The following is a 21,248-nucleotide window of genomic DNA, read 5'->3' on the forward strand; positions in this document are numbered from 1 at the left end:
TAAATATATAGCTTTAAAAGAAGTAGTATATATTGTATTGTATGTACTTGCGAATAATTTGTTCGTCTTTGTAAATACAAAAAAAAATCAGTCGCTACTTGAATCCACTTCTTTTACATCGGAATAACGTAACCAAATTTATGAAAAAAAGGTAGGCATTTTTTGAACCTATTTTGTAAAATTTGCAGGACTGTCAAGTGATTAAATGAAGCTACATTTCAGTAGTAGACAATTTGTTTGCTCTTGCAATTTAGTCGTTCTCCTAACAATCCTAATATCTCTATTAACACATTCGGTTTTCATTTATTTACTTAATTGATGAAAAAAAGTTTTTTCAACACAAGTATAATTATGAATATTATACACAACGAAACAAATAAATCAGTAATACATAAAAAGTGACAAAGTCAAGTAGCCAAGAGTGTATGTAATATAACCTAAAAAAGGGAATAAGATATCAGGGGGAAATAGGGAAAAGAAGCCTAAATAATGAATTCGAATATATTTAACACTAGATTTTTAGGACCCGTCGAAATGGCGCTTGTTAACACGTGTTAAAAATCAGAATAAACGTCTTATTGCCTCTTTTATAAACTAATATAAAACAGCTGCTTTTAATGCTCCATAAATCTCGTGTTAAAGAAGTGAAATTTCAGAGCTCGATAAAATTCATTTTAGACAAGTTGCATCCTAACCAAACTGAGAAACGCGTTTAAACGGCTTTCAAGTCTCGGCTACGTTCGGAAAACTGTCTAACAAAGTCTGACGCAGACATTAAAAATTTCTGCCCGCCACTTCGGGATTAGACTCCCGAAGGGAACCCGTAAGTGAATGAAAAACAAGCGACGTCCCGTGGCCGTCGAAACGGATAGACCCCTTAATGGATGAACAAATTGCTCGCGAAGATTCTCCTTGTCAGCGGAATATTCGAGGCGATTTCCGCGAAGACAGTGCCCCGTGTCGGCGCGTTTACCGCGGGCAGCACGCGTGCGGAGGGAAGACGGTCGACGGTAATTACATGAAGAAAACGGTAAATAATATGAAGGCCGGCGCGGAGAGGCGTGTGGAACGAGACGTACTCCATCGCCTCCATGAGTTATTGCCGCGACTTAAGCTGGAAAAGCAAGAAGAGCAGAAAGTATAGGCGCACGGTGGGAAACGCGGTGCCCCACCCCCGCCGCGTTCACGGCGCGCCGTGAAATAACGACCTCATTATCAACCACCAGGTTGGTTGCCGCGCGCCGGTATTAGCTCTCGGATATTTATGCATGCTTTTATTAAGCCCGGCTCTCACTGAGCCCAACCTTGCTCGCTGCTCGCAAATTTCCAAGGTCTGCCTCCCTGCTGTCGCGTTATCATTAAGAACGCCATCGTCGATCGATAAATATCGTGCCCGGTCCGAGCACGGGCTCATCCCAGTCGCCGAACCACTCGCGAACGATGATTATTTAATTATCGGCGAACTGGCTCCGGTTTTCTGCACGCCGCATAGTCGGGCTAAATGAAATAGTTGTGCCAAATTCGACGAATTTTTCATAGGAATGAGATAATGCGATGCTATTTTTGCTTACGTTCAAGCTGAAATGTTGCAAAAACAAGGGAGAAATATTGGGAATGCAGTGTGAACATTTTTTAATCCTGACAATTTAAGTTACACTTGGAATATTCTGAATTGTGATTTGTTCAGTACCACGTGCAGTTAGATCTTTTTAAATGATACGTTATACAAATTTGGTTACACTTTAGTATCTTATCTTTTGTTATTTTAATAGTATTATTAGTATATAGTTATTATTAGTATCTTAGCTAATTGTTATTAGAAACCTATGAAATCCGTAGTGTTATTAACACGTTGAAGGCCACGGGGGTCACCGGTGACCGGCTCTTAACTTGGCGGTGACGCCATGGGGGCCACCGGTGACCGGCGCGCCCAAATTGATAGAAATATATATATAATTTAAAACAAAATAATTTAAAAATAAAATAAAATAATATATATATATATATATAATTTAAAACAAAATAATTTAAAAATAAAATAAAATAATATATATATAATTTAAAACAAATGTCAATATCTAAAATTTTGTATTATTATCATCGTCAATTCAAACAGTGACTCCTGTCGCATTTAACATGTCAAACATGGTTATACACTGTAATTTATCTATTGCAGATAATATTTCAACATTATATGTATCACATAAAAGAAAATTCATCGTGGCGCCACGGACAATTTCTGTAAAACCGGCATGGCATTCAACGTGTTAATATTTCATTTTTGCATTTTATTTTTGCACGAAGCGGCATTTGATAATTTAATAATTTTAATAACAGTTAGCATTTTTAATTTCGCTCCCGTGTTGCAAAAGTAGTTTCAGTGTTTTTGTGAGCTATGTATATGGAGAACCGAAATTACTTTGCATCAGCTCAATAATTTAATTACTTTGAGTATCAAGTTTACAGATTTTAATTGAAACAGACTTAATGGTTATTAGAATGTCATTCGTTTCTCCCTTTAACCCCTTGCCAGTACCAACTCACGACAATCACGAGCTTCCCCATGAACACATATAGCTTTAAAAAAATACAGTAAATTCTTCCTAATTGACACTCAGCTTGGAAACAAAAAAATGGAGAATTTGGGAAGAGAAGAGGAGATTAATCGAGCTCGTTTTTGTAATTGTTGACAATTGGTAGCTATAAAAACGAACCGCAAAGTTCGAACAATCGTATCCTCCTCTTCTTAAATTCTCCAATTGTGTTGCTAAGCTGAGCGTCAATTATGGAGAATTTACTGTAATATGTATTGTATTCTATGAATTAAGAATAATTTGTTATTACAAACCTATAAAATCCGCGGTGTTATTTACGAACTATAAAGTCGATAGACTAAGCTGAGCGTCAATTAGGGAGAATTTACTGTAATATGTACTGTATTCTATGAATTACGAATAATTTGTTATTACAAACCTATCAAATCCGCGGTGTTATTTACGAACTATAAAGTCGATAGACTAAGCTGAGCGTCAATTAGGGAGAATTTACTGTAATATGTACTGTATTCTATGAATTACGAATAATTTGTTATTACAAACCTATCAAATCCGCGGTGTTATTTACGAACTATAAAGTCGATAGATGAAAATAATAGGCGTCGGTATACAATCCAAGAACAATTTCACGCAAATTGACAGAAATTGGATAAACGAAATGCAGAACTGTAAGAGCAGAAGAAGAGCCTAACAATCCTGATCTTGAATTAATCAACTTATAAAAAGTACTCAGAAAAAGATCTGCTGTCTGACACAGAAAATTCGAGTTTCGCCCGGAAGACCCGTCGTCTAATTATCCCGTCCCATTGATCTCTCGTTTACCGAGCGATTAACGCTCGAATATTCGATAAATGCTCCCGGCGGCACGCGGTCCCGCAAAAAGACCGAAGTTCGCGAGGATGCCCGTGAAACAATGCAAGAAAACGACTCGCTCGGCGCTTGATAGGGAAGTTTAGAGTGCACTAGATTCCACGGCTGCGTAAGATTTACGGGAAGGAAAGTTAATTAGCGGGGGATAACCATCTCTCGCTCGGGGAAAGCCTAATTAATTGCTCGAACGTCGGTTTCCATAACACCGGGGAGCATCGATTGAAATTACGATTGTCGGTGAACTAACAGTAAGCTTTCCCTCCAAGCAATTCTGCGAAATTACGAGTCCGCGTAATCGCCGCTGATCGTCAATGAGAGCTAAGATCCCTATTTACAGTCGACTCCGCTCGACAATGCTCGTTCGATCTCCGCACGAATTCCGTCGGAAGACACCGATCCCCCGGACCGCGTGTCGTTACATTTTTAAACGCGAACGTTCGCGCACATCGATCGCTTCATGGACTCCGGCCGCCATGAAGATAACGGGAGCCGTAAAGATGATATTCAAACAGTCGTCTTTAAAGCGCTATCGATCGTATTTCAGCGATCCGCGCAACGCGCCGGGGGAGTCATAATATATTCCTATAACTAAAGCACGAACGGAAGCTGCGGTAGAATGGAGCACGACAGGTTTATGATTCCATTGACCATATTGGAAGCCAAGAACCTCGTTATAACCCGTCCGTTTCAATGCTAATCTTTCTTGATCGAGCCACCGAGAGAACCTGAAAAATTTCAGCTACATCGTAGCTTCCGCGATCCGACGTTATCAGTACACGCTTCCCGTCGTTGTCTATTAGCCTGTGCCCAAGATGACAACTTAATCTTCCAGTCTGCTGGGTATTAAATTTGACAGAATTCTTCGCGCTTAAATTTCTGTCATTGTCTACTTTTCGATTCGGTAGTTTAATTGTTTATTCGGCTATCATAATTCGGCGTGTTTATTTCAAAACATTAAAGCTAAATGTCTCGAGAACGACACGCGTTTTCGGGAAAAATGTTAAATGCAAAAGTTACTCGATTTCAAGGGGGAAATAGAACTATTTTATATTTTTTAATTGTCGATCGCTTCGAAGATTATTATGAGGGTAATTTTGTTTTTTTATATGGAAGTCTATATTTTTATTTACCGATTTGTATGCTACGCGAAAAAAGAATCGAGTAACTTTTGTATTTAACATTTTTCCTAAAAATATATTGTTTCGAAGATATTTGAATCTAAAAAACTTTGATATGGACGCCCTGCAAGTACTTTTACATTTTTCGGAAATATGAGAAATTGTTTTTGGAAATATGAGAAATTGTTTTCGGAAATATGTGAAATTGTTTTCGGAAATATGTGAAATTCTTTTTGGAAATATGAGAAATTGTATTTGGAGAAATATGAGAAATCGTTTTTTAAAACATTTAAAATTGTGTCTGGAAATATAAGAAATAGACAACTTACCTAAAAAATGTTTTGGAATAAAAAGAGTTTGCTATATAACTGAATCTTTGTTACAAATACAAGTATTTGTCTAATGGAAATTTTGCATTAAGAAGATCCACTGGACTATTCAAGTATAACAAATTGTATGCAAAAAATGGACGCTCGAAATACTCGATGCGACATTGTGTACACTGGGTGGTTCCGAAAGTTCGAAACACACGTTGAATTCTTCAATTGAAAACTATGGACACTAAAGGCAACATTGACCAGCGTGGAAACGCCTGCAGGAGACCATACGTCATCACAATGGTTTCAATTCGAATGGGGGATTAACATTCAAAAAGGTTGAAAATTTTTTAGAAAACCCAATACACTGTACGGCCATTCGATGCACCATTCCAAAGCTACAGTTACGCCGCTCCAAATCCCTAAGGATCGGTTACTCGACCGGAAACGATGGCGGTTGTGACGAAGGGCGGGGCGGGGTGTCGAGTTTAAAATATTCGCAGTGGCGTGAGGGAGCGTTTGAGTGCTCGTGAATATACAGTGTAACGATCACACTATACAGGGTGATCCCGCATCATTTTCTCGATAAATTTTTTCTCATTTATGCTTGGTTCTCGAGACGGGTGAGTGAGGATGTTTATGTTCTAAAGTAAATTTTCTTAACAATTTTCGTCTTTATATTATATACTTATATATATATTATTATTATATATATATTATATATTATATATATATATATATATATATATATATATATTATTATTATATATATTATATATTATATATTACATAATTATTATTACTATTAATTAAAATATGAAATTAATTCAATATATAATATAATCATTTCATTGAGTCACAATTTTAAATCATGTAATTAGAACGTATTAACCGAAATAGTAGAATAATATAAATAATAGAACAGTCAACCGAAATGATTGTTGAGGTATTTGTTATAAAGTCAATGTTGTCACGCAACTTTGACGTTAAAGACTTTGGCATTAAAAAGCAAGGTTTTAAAAATATGCGGTTGTTGCACATGAGATGGCGCATTTCTAAGTAAATGTGAAATTGAAAAACAGCCATTTCACGTGCAACAATCGAATATGTTTCTGGAACTGCCTCATCAAAGTCCTAATTTTATCAGATGGATAAATATGTAACTCGGTCATATATATACAGCCAAACTTTGCTTTTTAGTTTTTCTATGCTTTCTTTGGGCGAATACATAGCCGAAGTATGTACAAAAATGTTGGAGAAAATTTGATGGCAAAGTATATGGTAAATTTGCGATGAGAAGTCTTCAGTGACCGAACAACATCCCATAAAACAAGCTCGATTCTTATTTCTCTTCTACCTAAAAGTTTGTCCACCTGGTTGAAACACGAATAAACATGCTGGAGAAAATCGGGTAACAAAAGTCTGCTAGTTCTACAGTGAAGAGTGCTCAGTCAGCGTGAGAGAAACAAAGGGTGCTACTCCACCTCCAATACCCAACCTCAATTTCCATTCCTCGTCTGCCTAAAAATTCGTACACCTATTTGAAGAACGGCTAAAAATGCTGGAGATCTACTAGCAACACATTCCATAGGTTTACAATAAAAAGAGTTCAACATCTGAAGAACAAAGATGCTCCCCGAAACGCGTATTCCCATTTCTCTGACTAAAAGTTCAACGGAGCACGAATAAAAGCGGATTTATGTCATCCGTTCAGGCATCGAACGTTTACGGAACGGTTCGGTTCAGACAAATGCATCTAGTATTTATATCATCAGGCCACGTTTGGCAACGGAGCCGTAAGAATTCTTTCGTTTACCGTAAATTATCGCCGATGAATGTTTGCACATTTATCTGTAAAAGATCTGTGCTACATAGCAGTAATAATATTATTCGGAATTTTTACGTTAAACGGAAGACTTCTTATGGCTGCCGTTGCCCGACGTGCACCGACGATATAAATACTAAATGCATTTGCCCGAATCGAATCGTTTCGATCCTGAACGAACGATATAAATCGACTTTAAGGGGGGAATCCGGTTTAGGACGCTGAAGCAACAGTGACTTTTAAGAAATTTGTTGTCAACGACTATAAGACGAATCTTTTTCAACACTTTATAGCGGATTTGTTGAACATTTAGAAAGTACACAAAAATTGTTGTATTAACAACGAAATCATTTAATATTACTATAATTGTCCATCTTCATAGTGCCACGCGCGCCGCTGGAGGTGTTGTTAGTTTGCTTACAAATCAACGGATTCAATTTTTGTCGAAATCACAAAAGCGAAGATTTTTCTTGTTCTCCGTGAGATTTTGTTGGCGATGAACTAACAAAATTACGGAAAGATTGAAAACTCGAGAAAATATGGCGATTTTAAGAGAAGGTTACGATTTTTAGGGTACAAAGTTTACTTATTTATGCAGGAAAATTTATATGACTTGATATTTTTGTGAACGTTCTTAGTTCATCGACGATGGTTAAGTATAATAGCTAACTAAAAAATAGTTGGGGAAGTCAATCGGTCAGATACTTTTTTCTTTATCGTATACGCGAACTCTAAAGACACGGTTACGAGAAAAACGCGTTTAACGTTTTCGTTGAAAATAAGTTATAAGTTATAAGTTATAAGTAATAAGTAATAAGTAATAAGTAATAAGTAATGAGTTATGAGTTATAAGTTATAAGCTTTAAGTTATAAGCTATAAGCTATAAGCTGTAAGCTATAAGTTGTAAGCTATAAGCTATAAGCTATAAGTTATAACTTATAAGTTATAAGTTGTAAGTTGTAAGTTGTAAGTTGTAAGTTGTAAGTTGTAAGTTGTAAGTTGTAAGTTGTAAGTTGTAAGTTGTAAGTTGTAAGTTGTAAGTTGTAAGTTGTAAGTTGTAAGTTGTAAGTTGTAAGTTGTAAGTTGTAAGTTGTAAGTTGTAAGTTGTAAGTTGTAAGTTGTAAGTTGTAAGTTGTAAGTTGTAAGTTGTAAGTTGTAAGTTGTAAGTTGTAAGTTGTAAGTTGTAAGTTGTAAGTTGTAAGTTGTAAGTTGTAAGTTGTAAGTTGTAAGTTGTAAGTTGTAAGTTGTAAGTTGTAAGTTGTAAGTTGTAAGTTGTAAGTTGTAAGTTGTAAGTTATAGGTTATAGGTTATAGGTTACAAGTTATAAGTAAGTTACAAGTAGAATATACGTTTACCGCAAATAATATATGTCTATACGCAAAAATATCTGTTTACGCACAAATAACGTTTTCACGAATCGAACCGTTCCGTGCCTGAACGGCTGATATAAATCGGTCTTAAAACTGCTGAAGTGAATCTGTCGGCAAGAGAAGACGCCGCCGGTGTGCGGCGTAAAAAGCAGAACGCGAGCTTAGAATATCGCGTTTCATACTGGAAGAACCCCTTAAGCGCGGACACAGAGTGTGTATAATATTCTTTCGAAGTGACAACGGAACGGGACAGGTTTATGGGGTCATCGATCGCCGTTGATGCTGGAACCAACGATATAGGCTCGAGATTGAGGGCAGCAGCCTCCAGCGAGCTGGCGCAATATAACGGGCCGAAGCTAGGGTGAAGTCGATGTCACGAGTTCGCGGGACAAGCGTGTACAGGCACGGCTGGTATTCCCAGCCCTTTGTAAGCCGATGAAAGGAAGTCACGCAACGGCACGTGACCGGATATAGCGAAGAGGTCACGGCGAGCGCATTCTGAACACCCGAGGAACCGTCGCTATCTGCCTTCCATACCTCCGCTTTCTTCGGCCCTTTGTCCTAGAACTTTTCTTCCCCTTTTCCTTCGACTCCTGCTACCGCTACGTACATACCTATGTAGTTATCTCTTTACGTTCAGCTTCCTCTCTTGACACCGTTTATCTTATCTCTGCGATTCGACCGAAGTTGAATCGTACCGGTTTCTCTATCGCTTCCAGGAATTTGTTTTCCGATCGTTAAGGATTTATTTACCGGTGTTCAACCAGCCAGCCGTTGGAAAATCTTTGAAAAGCGTATGAATTGTACGCACAATACTTTCGTAAATTATACAATTTAATAAGGAATATCAATTATACGTTTATCCTGCTCATTGTAATATCTTCGTTATTTCTGCTGACATCAAAAATGTGTCAGGACAACTTTGTTCAGTTCGAAGCTAGGAATTTCATTCGAATGAGAATTTATTCGTACAGGAATATATTCGCGTGGAAAATAATCGATTTTGAAATAGAAATAATAAAGAATTATTCGAATAATGAATGATCGTTGTTCGAATAAAATATTCGATTAAAACGAATTTCGTTCGAATAAACATCCTAAGTAAATGATCACTCGAAACAATTCGAACAATGCCTAATCAACAAGGTTATATTTCGTTACAAATTCGAGCATTGGTAATTTACAGTAAATTGTCGTGTCAATTTGTTACCAGCAATGGGAACCCAACGAAAACGCAATGTAATTGCAATAAATTTGAGTTTCGCTCTGGCACATTAATAAAAGATATCTCAAGGTAAACAGCGCGGTATCATTTTATTAAATTAAAGTAGCAGAAGCAGTTCTTGTTGGCGCAGGAAGAGTAGGGTGTGTACGTGACCGCATAATTAAAAGATGAACAACCGTGGGTCACGAACGTAGAATAGGAACCGCCACTGGCTGGCCAAGGGGCGGAGGAATCGTTTCAGATGAAAGGAAGTGGAATGGGTTCCGCCTCCGGTCAGCCAAGTAGAATAGGCTCGTTGCTGGCCAGACACGTAGAAGACTGTCGTCGACAGACACATGACGTGAACTGGGTAGACCAAGTAATGCTCTGGTCGTGCCCAGTGACTTTTGCACTATCCTTGGCGGAAAGTATTCGATCGAAATTGTGAATATTATTGTCGAATAAATAATTTCAACGTTAACTCGAGAAAATATGTACTGCATTCACAATAGATAATTATAATAAAGGAATTAACAATAGTTATAAAAGAAATTATCGTTAGCTCTTGAAATTTACGAATTATCGAAATATTTAATGATATTATTTAAAAAAATAGACTGCACGTGGCTGAGTGAAAGTTATTAAAAAATTTAGGTGACATAGCAAAGGTGACATTCAAAAACGAAGAAAACAATAGGAATTTCCAAAAAGTTTTCGACAGTTTGGAGATGATTATAATCTTTCCCAAATTAGTATACTATTATCATTACTGAATAATATTATCATTACTGAAATAAATTTCCTCATTAAATATACGAACAATTATAATAATTAATGCATAGTCTGATGGAATACGTTTCACGCGGAGTTGTAAAATTCCGAAACATTTATTTAATAACGCAGAACACCTTTTGCGATTACTCAGTTATTGGTATAAATTGTGTTTGGTCAGGCAATCGAATCGAGCAACGATAAATCATTAATTATGCATTCATTAGCAATAAAAGTACCGCGCTGCCACAGTGACTGACGCGTTCATTAATTATATTTATGAAAATTCCGATTGTCTTTTATTCTGCCATAAATCAATTTATTTAATGATTTCCTAGGTAAAACGGATTTATGTTTTTCACGACTGATTTAATTGTTTCATTGTCTTCCTTAATTGCTGTCGAAAATCCTGGAAACTCGTTGACACAAGTTAGAAATTTCTTTCTAACATTATTTTATTGTAATTAATATATGATCTTCGAGCATTCATTGGAAATCTACGTCTGTCTTTCCCAATTTTTCACATCTTATACTTTCGGTCTAGAAATAAGAAAAAAATCCCTAATAAGTACGTTTTCTGTAATTGTAACGTAACAACATTTTTTTTATAAAACAATAAAAGTATACAGAGAAAATGAATCATCAAGCTGTCCTCGATGAAGCCAAACGCTTCACCTACCTAATTTATTTGTAAGAGAGTATAAAATTGTTTTCCAGTTTATATATATATATATATATAAACTGGAAAACAATTTTATATATATATATATATATATATATAAACTGGAAAACAATTTTATACTCTCTTACAAATAAATTAGGTAGGTGAAGCGTTTGGCCTCGTAAATTGTTATAACAAATATTATATATATATATATATATATATATAATATTTGTTATAACAATTTACGAGGGCCGTCAGTTTTTCGGTTTTTATTATGTCAATTTCCCGCTGCGCAGACATAACAATTGAAAAGCAGCTGCGAGCCGATGATACTGCTAGCCGAGAGCAACAAGCAAGATAGTGCAGCATTCGCGTAAAGCAATTCCCAGCAAGATCAATATTTACAGTATGTATTGTTCAAGTGGTTCGAATCATACATAATCCAGCCGGCGCATGCTACCTAGCGACCCTTTGTTACTCATATGGTCTAACGGACTATTCTTCTTTTTTCTCTCGCTCTATTTTCCTTACCCTGTTCGTTTAAGCCCGCCTCTGTCTCTCTTCCCCGACTGTTTGTTGCCCCCGCCGCAACGTATACCTTGATCTGCCACAGTGTTCGATCTCAAAGCATGACGCAACGTTCTGGGCTTAGCGTTCACAAGGTTCTAGTATGTGTTTCTAGTTTGTTCACCGTAGAAAGCCAGAGATCCACCGCACACCGAGAGAGAGGGAGAGAGAGAGAGAGAGAGAGAGAAGAGAGAGAGAGAGTTGTTCGCAAAGCATCCTCGGCAATAAGTGTCAAAGGACTTCGTCGAAACGTTCCTGCTGCTGCTGGCTTGACTTTCAATGCATAAGTGGATTCGCTAATTTTGTCTGCAGAATTCTGCCGCACGATTGGGCATCCAATTAAATAAATCACGGCAATAATGCTCGCGTCGGACGGTTTCGCTGGACAAATCCGACTGCGACGAAGTGGAAAGAATTAACTCGAAACTTTGACGAGATCGACCGAACGTTAAGGTAAACGTACCTATTATGAAACACCGCCCAACAATGCAATAAAAAGTAGGTAGAGCGTACGAAAGCGGATGTAAAAATTCTACGTATAAGTAAGTATAATTGTACTGTGAACAATATATGTAAGAAATTTCTTTAATCGAAATTTCTTCCCAATCGAGAATCTCATAATCGAACCGCATATAGGATTAACGCTACAAGATCGAACAGCTTCAAGTAGCTTGTCAAATTTTCGTGGTTCTCTATGTACAGTAAAATTGTTGTAAACGCATTTAAGGATTTAGAGACTAGGTCTAAAATCTAGATTTAAGATCGCTATTGTTGTTGATGAATATGCTATTTAACACTTTGACTGCCATGCCAACCACCTCGAGAATTACATGAATTTAAAGTAGTAATATTGAAATTGAAAAGTTATATCCTATGACATCAATTACTTTGTCTATATTCATACGTTTTACGGATCCGAATGAAATTAGGAAGATATAATAGATATAAAATAGATTGATATTAAAAAGTTATATTGTATGACATCAATTACTTTGTCTATATTCATACGTCTTACGGATCCGAATGAAATTAGGAATATATAATAGATATAAAATAGATTGATATTAAAAAGTTATATTGTATGTGTGTGTGTGACATCAATTACTTTGTCTCTATCCATACGCCTCTCGGATCTGAATGAAATTAGGAAGATATAATAGATATAAAATAGATTGATATTAAAAAGTTATATTGTGTGACATCAATTACTTTGTCTATATTCATATGTTTTACGGATCCGAATGAAATTAGGAAGATATAATAGATATAAAATAGATTGATATTAAAAAGTTATATTGTATGTGTGTGTGTGACATCAATTACTTTGACTCTATCCATACGTCTTACGGATCCGAATGAAATTAGGAAGATATAATAGATATAAAATAGATTGATATTAAAAAGTTATATTGTGTGACATCAATTACTTTGTCTATATTCATATGTTTTACGGATCCGAATGAAATTAGGAAGATATAATAGATATAAAATAGATTGATATTAAAAAGTTATATTGTATGTGTGTGTGTGATATCAATTACTTTGTCTCTATCCATACGTCTTACGGATCCGAATGAAATTAGGAAGATATAATAGATATAAAATAGATTGATATTAAAAAGTTATATTGTATGACATCAATTACTTTGTCTATATTCATACGTCTTACGGATCCGAATGAAATTAGGAGTATATAATAGATATAAAATAGATTGATATTAAAAAGTTATATTGTATGTGTGTGTGTGTGACATCAATTACTTTGTCTCTATCCATACGTTTTACGGATCCGAATCAAATTAGGAAGATATAATATATACAATAATACAATGTAATTATGCAACAGATATATCATAGTACGAGTGAATTTTCCAATCTATCGCCCACATACAAGTAACATGGCATCCACAGTGTTAAGCACTGCCAACTACGACGTCGCGCTAAGCAGCACTAGGTACGTATATAAAAATAGATAATAGTCAGAAAGTAATTACACTTTTCTGTTGTTTTTTATTGCTGCGTTGCGTACGCTTGTCCTTGATCGTAGTCTGGAAAAACGAAGAACCTTGATGAGACACTTGACAAGATTAAGCTAGACACTACAATGATTAAGCGCCGTCGATACGATCGTGTTTTGCTTTCTTTTTTTCATTGATGGAATGGAAAAGCCGGTCAAATGTTACGAAAGGAGGACCCCGATACATCTGTCGAACGTATCTCGCTTCCATTTCACGCTGTTAAATAACCAGAACGGATCGTTTGTCGTCTGTGTACAGATTCTTTCGCTCGGTTTTCGAGTATTTGGCCGGAGCCGTCCGTTATACGGTAAACTGTACCGAACAAGTCATGCTAGAATTTTCAATCCGGCGTGGCCCCGTGCACGCTGCGTTTCCCCTGAAAAATGCACACTAGTAAATTTCATCGACCGATCGCCCGAGCTCCCTATTACGAGCCTCGCGTGTGTGCGCGCGCGCGTTTGTGCACACAGAGCGCAAACTGGTCGGAGGCGTGTTGCACGATGCCGCCTTAATTTATCAAGTCGTGCGAGAAATTATAAAAAAAAGAAGGAACATCCGATAACGGGGCGAGAGACGCGAACATTTTACATGCCGCGAATTTTCGTGGCCGAGGGCGGACCCTTAAATATTTCGCGGCCAATAAATAAAGCGACGTTACGGCCCCGGAAATTCGAGGTAACATCCTTTGACTGCCGAAAAATACAAATAACACCGAAATATTGAGTTACCGCGGAGCCGGCAGCCGCCAAAATAAACAGGGAAAAATGTTTTCCCCCTCGGATTGCGCGGGCAAACCAGCTTGCATTCGCCGCGCTTCGTTTCTCAAAATTGCTTCTTTAATCGCGTCGCAATATCGCGATAAACGCGAACATGCGGTGGATGCAGGCGAGAAAATCGGAGCGCGGATCTTTGTCCTTTAATCGCGGTTTTTATTTTCGTTGATTCGAGTTTCGGAATTCTAGCTGCCTCGAGAGATATTCATCTATGCGATGAAAAACGAAGGAAGACAATAGAGCATTGTCGTAGGTTTCGAAGCAATTAATAATTCAACGTTCCAGAAGTTTGCAACAGCCTCCAAAGTGCAAGAATTCAGTGGTTACGTCATTTCGCCTTTTTAACGAATTCCTACATGGAAGTCAATTGTTCGTCGCAAAATTGAAGACACGACGACACAAGTTCGAGACACAATTGTCTCAAGCTTTCAAACAATACGCACAAAATAATTAATGACGTCAACGCTGCAGAGAGTTTACGAGAGCCTTGAAGCTGCAACAATTTATTTGCCTGAATTTCGCTTCGTAACGAATTGTTAAAATCAATTTTACATTACCGAATTAAAAACAAACATGACGAACAATTACGCCGATCCTTGACGAATTCCATTAATACGCGCGAAACAATCGTTAATTCAACGATGCAGAGTACACAACATCTTCGAAAGCTGGACATTCGCTTCGCATTACGCCGCTTTCAAATTGATCAGCGAATGAATGTTGCCGTGCACGATCGAAAAACCCGTCGGAATAATGAAGTATTAGCGACATTTGGAAACGTTGGTTGCACGTGCACGTGCACGTGGCGCCGAATTATTTATCATATTTATTGATTCCGAAACATTATGAAGACTGCAGAGCGCCTGCATAAAAAGCAGCGAATAATTCCGCGTCGCGTCGAGCGAACGGCTAATCCGTCGCCATTTAATTAACACGGCGGGGCCCGCTAATTAAAAATTACGCTATGCATCGGCCGGTTAAAGCCCGTTTTTCATTTGGAATTAAACCGGATGCTTACGATGAGCCTGGGAACATCGAGCCGGGGCGAATTCGCGAATCGAAGGCATTAAAGCAACGAACGAGCGCCGCGCCGCGTCGTGCCGGGAGTTTTTACGCAACCTGGACGCCGAACGTTGGCGCGTTGATGTAACACACCGAAATCGATGAACGAACATCGAAACGACTCCGGGGCTGGATTAAACCACGCGTATCTGGCATCCATTGCAGCCCGGCGAATATTTCTGTCGGCAACGGCCGCGGGAAGACACTGAAATATGACCGATGCAACTGCACCGCCGGATTGTAAAGTCCGGATTTATCACGGCGAAACAAACGGCCACGGTTACAGGATTTTACGAGTTCGTTACGTCCGCGAATAATTTAGCCGGCGTTTAGCGCGCCGGGCCTGTCCCTCACGGTGTTACGTTACACGGCGAGAATTAGTTCCGGATGTTCGATTGCTATTCGCGCGGCGAATTACCCGCCGAAAATTCGAAACTGTCGCGCCGAGCCACGGGAATCGAAACGCGGCTGTCAAGTCGGAAAAATCGGAATTGTGTCGCGCTCGTTCGGGAGTAAAAAACCACTTGAACGCAGCGCGGCGGAGACCCGATCCACGGATTCGCGAAGACTAAACAGAATTGAAGCCGCAGACTGTGGGAGTAAATTCTGCCTAATTGACGTTCAGATTGTACACAAGAGTGGACAATTTGGGAAGAGGAGATACGATTATCCGAGCCTTGCGGCTTGTTTTTATAGTTACCGATTGCCAACAACTATAAAAACGAGACGCAAGGCTCGAATAATCATATCTTCTTTTCCAAAATTGTCCATTTTTGTGTGCAATCTGAGTGTGAATTGGGGAGAAATTACTGTACCTGTGGACACATTTTTAGCTCGAAAATTTTCGAATTACTGGAATACGTTTCGGCAGATCACTAATTTACGAGTTATTCGAACATATTCGAGCTTGCTCGAACTTTATTCGAATTGTTCGAACCTTATTCGAATTGCTCGAACCGTATTCGAGTTATTCGAAGATATTCGAGTTGTTCAAACATATTCGAGTTTGCTCGAACCTTATTCGAATTGCTCGAACCTTATTCGAATTGCTCGAACCTTATTCGAATTGCTCGAACCTTATTCGAGTTATTCGAACATATTCGAGTTGTTCAAACATATTCGAGCTTGCTCGAACTTTATTCGAATTGCTCGAACCTTTTTCGAATTGCTCGAACCTTATTCGAATTGCTCGAACCTTATTCGAGTTGCTCGAATTGCTCGAATATTTCCATACGTATTGTACGTAGGGTTATCAAGTACTATACGTCGCTCTATTTAACGTTAATTTTAAAGCTCATCTATTTAATATATCTCCGTAATTTAATTAACACCCGCTTAAATCGTTAAAAAATCTAATCGACGTAATGCAACTTCAGTTCGCAAATTTAGAGTTTGATTAAATAATATACTTTCATTCTATGAAATTCTTGAGGTTGTTGGAGTGGCAGTCAAAGTATTGATTTTAATAATAATAGAGCATGTGGAAGCTTGTTTGTAATAAAGCAAGCATGTTGATTAAATTAGAGTTGCGTATAGAACTTTAATTTAATCAACATACACCAAATATTAGAGAATCAGGAAATGAAAGTCTTTTATACTAAAATTATTCGGTTCACAGGGAAACAAGGTTTTTCGAAAATATATTCCCTACGTTATTTATATTCGTAACAACATCCCGAAGTTCTGTTAATGAGCGGTACCTTCCCACATGTTCATTTCGCATTCTTCCAATTTGCCGAATGATTCGTGTGGTCATTTGCAAATATGAAGAAATAACATAAAATGGAATTTGGAAAAATCCCTCCACGATTCCGATAGAATTTCACGGTAAAATCACCGAGCAGTATGTTTGGCAACCTGTGCGCGCTGTAACGAGCACAAAATTACTAAAATGTTACAGCTTTTACGATCTGATACGGCTGTTAGGTTAGTACGTGATGTCATTAGTGGACTGTGGATCTTTATGGAAATTGTACGGTTATTTCTATTGAATCAATATCATTGAATAATCGATCGATGGGAGAGAAGTTTGATTGAATGACGAATGATGAGCGAGTAGCTATTGAGCTTTTTATTGTTGACGTCTGGCGAAACATTGTGCGTGAGATTTGTGTCAATGTCTTAATTTGTGTGAGAGATTTGTAGAAAATGTGTTAAACAAGATCTTTAAAAATTCTCAGGAATCAAGAAGATAGTAAAACAATGTCAGAAGTGTGTCGATAACAATGGATGTAGTCTTAACTATTGCAACGTTAAATAATGTTTACCCATCTTCGACTACTTAAGGGATTTATTATTAAATGATTTATCAAAACAAAGAGTGTTTATTGTTATCACGATTTAAAAATAGAAAACGTGGTTAGTGTTAAAATTAGTCAAAATCTTTCGAAAATCTCGAACATCGTGAAGGTGATCATAAGATGTGTCACAAGTGCGTCAATTACAATAGATGTAATCTTGCTTTAATCACTGCAACGTTAGATAATGTTTATCCATCTTCGACTACTTAAGGGATTTATTATTAAAGGATTTATCAAAGCAAAGAGTGTTTATTGTTATCACGATTTAAAAATAGAAAACGTGGTTAGTGTTAAAATTAGTCAAAATCTTTCGAAAATCTCGAACATCGTGAAGGTGATCATAAGATGTGTCACAAGTGCGTCAATTACAATAGATGTAATCTTGCTTTAATCACTGCAACGTTAGATAATGTTTATCCAACTTCGACTACTTAAGGGATTTATTATTAAAGGATTTATCAAAACAAAGAGTGTTCATTGTTTTCACGATTTAAAAACAGAAAACGTGATTAGTGTTAAAATTAGTTAAAATCTTTCGAAAATCCCGAACATCGTGAAGGTGATCATAAAATGTGTCACAAGTGTGTCAATTACATTAGATGTAATCTTGCTTTAACCACTGCAACGTTAGATAATGTTTACCAAACTTTGGCCAGTTCACTGGATCTTCGGTTAGCAAGAAGCTCTGCATGCCATTCTTGTCGCGTACTACTCAAAAACTGAAATTTGCATAAGCAGCCGCAAGTTCGGCGATTAGGCGACTGGCAAATAGGCCGTTAGCGATTTGGCAAGTAATAAAGGTGTTGCGCGTGTTCGGGGAAGTAGTGAGGGCTGTTCAGAGTCAGACAAGTAGTCCTGGAACTTGTACTTGCGTGTAATAGCAGATCGTTTGTGGTCAGGGCAAGTTGTAGGAGGTCATTCGTAGTTGGACACGTAGCGGCGAAGGGTTTACATAGTGAAACTAGTAGTAAACACGGTTCATAGTCAGACAAGTAGTACGAGTATCGCTGTGTTCGACCATTAGTCTCGTCGAAAAGGTCTGCGGGCTCCGTAAACCTGTCTCGCAATTATTGTCAAACATACTTTGATCGAAAATAAAGAGAATAGAATGTATAATTTATACGAATTTTGCGCATTTATAATAATTATAAGTAGATCGAAAACCAAACAAGAGCACATCATTTAGAGAATTTAAAAATACCGCCGCATTATTTTCAACTGAATGAAATACTTAAGTGAAGGAAGATATTATGTAGCCTCCGTATTTTGGAACTATGGTAGACAATTTTTATTTTACAGAAAAATTCGTAGTCTACTAGTTGCGAAAATTTCGAGCGGTTGTACGTGTTGGAAAATTTCATTTGTACTTGGCTTTCGCGACATTCTATGTTTTAACGAGTCGTACATAAACTACGAAATTTTATGTCAATTTACTCACGGCCACAAACTGCGAAAAAAGTTTCAATTTTACAAAAGTAAAGTTGTCTTTCATTCGCAAATCACGTCGGTACTGCAACTAACAACATACGTAACTATGTTGAATCGTATACGAGGACTTCTCGAAAATTTTCGTAGATCGTGCATAAAACTCCACGATTTATGACGTGCGTCTATCGTAAACTTTCTTTCATTTCATCGAAACGCAGCGGAGACGTGTTTGCAAAGATCCGCGAACGACTTGCGAGTGAATATAATTTCGCAAAGCGACGAGATCGCCGCGCGGTTCCGCGAGTCCTCAACGTAGTTGCTCGACGAGCACGTTATGACTTCGCGAGATATTGGAGGCGATTCGTAAGCACGTATCTGCACGAATCAAACGGACCTGCAGCTCTGATCGATGCATCACGATATTGCCACCATTCGGCCAAGTGACCCGAGTGAATGGAACTCGAACTCCGAAAAACAAGACCGCAGGTTTCGCGTGTCGAAAACACGAAAAAGCGCTGACCTTATCGCAGCACCGGACAAGTGGTTGTACAATGCCAAAAATATTAATATTTTACGAAATACTTCACGCTTTAAACGGACAGCGCGCTGTTGACGAATGAAACAGCGTCGTCGCGTCGCGAAGACTCGACGTGCGAAAATCGTGTAAAATTTGATATATTTTGAAAAATATTAATTTTTTTGACATTGTAACCTAATACCTTTTTACCGAGAATGTTCTAGGGTTTCGATCTACTTGCAAAAAATATGCAGTTCTATTTTCTGCATTTTCTGTTCTATTTTATATGCAGTTCTAAAACTATTGGATTGGCAACTAAGTAATTGCCGATTTGTTCAATGAAATGAAAAATTTTGTTTACTTGGAATGAAGTTTAGTCTGTAATGTATTTTCTATTTTATTCGATGACCTTTTGCCATCTCTCTGACAACTTGAAAATTCCATGCTCGCAGAAAGTCTGATTCTTTTCGGCCAAAAACTGAGTTAAGTGAGATTTTACAGCGTCATCGTCATTAAAAGTTTTACCACGAAGAGAGTTGTCCAGGGATCGAAATAAGTGGTAATCCGATAGCGCGAGATCAGGGCTATATGGTGGGTGTAACATCAATTCCCAACCAATATCCATCAATTTTTGCCGAGTGGACAGAGACGTGTGCAGCCTAGCATTGTCCTGCTGGAAAATGACACCTTTACGATTGACCAATTCTGGTCGCTTTTCCTTGACCGCTGCATTCAATTTGTCCAGTTTATAATATAACATTTACGGATATCATAAAAATAATAATAATAATTTTATAATATAACATTTACGGATATCATAAAAATGGGAGTGAGAGACATCTATAACTGAAATCGGCAATTACTTAGTTGCCAACTTTAAGGTTATTTTCAAATGTAATGCTTTGCAACTATCAATTTGTTTAGTATTCCTTCACCAAAAATAAAACGTTTTAAATGCTTCTCCGAACTTTTTTAGACAAACTTTGTTCCAGTCCCCCCTACAAATTTTTTCTAAATTCACCTGGAATGAAGCTACGACTCGCCCCAGTTATTAGAATTGTTCTGTATAGTTTCCTGGTCCCCGATGAAATCGGCAGAAATTGGACAACAACAAAGCAACTGTAAGACACCCGGGTGTTAAATATAAGCTTCCCGAGGGGCGGAACTAATGTATAGTTACTGATGGATGATCCGACAACGCGGCGAATACTGTGCAAGATTTAAGCAGCCTGTTGTGCGTTTAAGCCCTTCGAAACCACGAGGGTGACGGCTCGAGCGGACTAATTACCCACTATGGTAGACCTAAATCCACCCTACATTCACGGATCAATAGCCACCGGTCCGAGAGGATCTATGATTTAGACAGCGTGTACGTTTTCGGGAAATGCGAATAAGATACGGTGTTCGTGGCCCCTTTCTGCGGCCGCTCTCCAATCTCGGAATCCCCTTGCTACTTTGACTGAGTTCCGCTACCGATATTGAAACTGTTCATCGTCGATGAATTTGGAAATTAACCTGTACGTTATAGTGATTCCTTATCGTAGCAACGGTATGCAAAAGTGGCTGATTGAGAAAATGAGCTTCGACAGTGATTTTTGTAGAAAATAAAACCTGCTTTTGTTAATTACAAAGTACGTAAATTATATGACAATTCGTCTTCTCTTATAACAATGGTAATAAGTTGACAATAATGTAATAATATCTTCAAGTTCTTCCGATTTTGATACAGTTTTTGTGTTTGAATTTTGTTCGTTTTTTGTCTGAAATGTTTCTTGGTACAAATGTACAGAATTCGCAGTCCAGTGATAGTATTATTGGTCTGACTTGTTTATAAGTATTCTATGGACTTTATTACAGAAGGTGATATAATTTATTATTATATTATTAG

The 21,248-nt window shown here is 37.6% G+C and overlaps 1 protein-coding gene across 12 annotated transcripts in view; it reads right to left on the bottom strand.

The window, feature by feature from the left end:
- The window catches only part of LOC117223970 (discs large 1), a 950,943-nt gene that overhangs the window by 570,250 nt on the left and 359,445 nt on the right, over positions 1-21,248 (bottom strand). For 9 of the 12 annotated variants that reach the window (XM_076522022.1, XM_076522018.1, XM_076522016.1 and 6 more), the window contains one exon: positions 13,257-13,310. The exons of the other annotated variants lie outside the window; for them this stretch is intronic. In XM_076522022.1, the coding sequence (XP_076378137.1) occupies positions 13,257-13,310 (54 nt within the window). The remainder of the gene's footprint in view (positions 1-13,256; positions 13,311-21,248) is intronic. 12 annotated transcript variants of the gene reach the window in all.

This window comes from Megalopta genalis, chromosome 5 (genome assembly GCF_051020955.1).
Source record: "Megalopta genalis isolate 19385.01 chromosome 5, iyMegGena1_principal, whole genome shotgun sequence".
Taxonomy (NCBI): domain Eukaryota; kingdom Metazoa; phylum Arthropoda; class Insecta; order Hymenoptera; family Halictidae; genus Megalopta; species Megalopta genalis.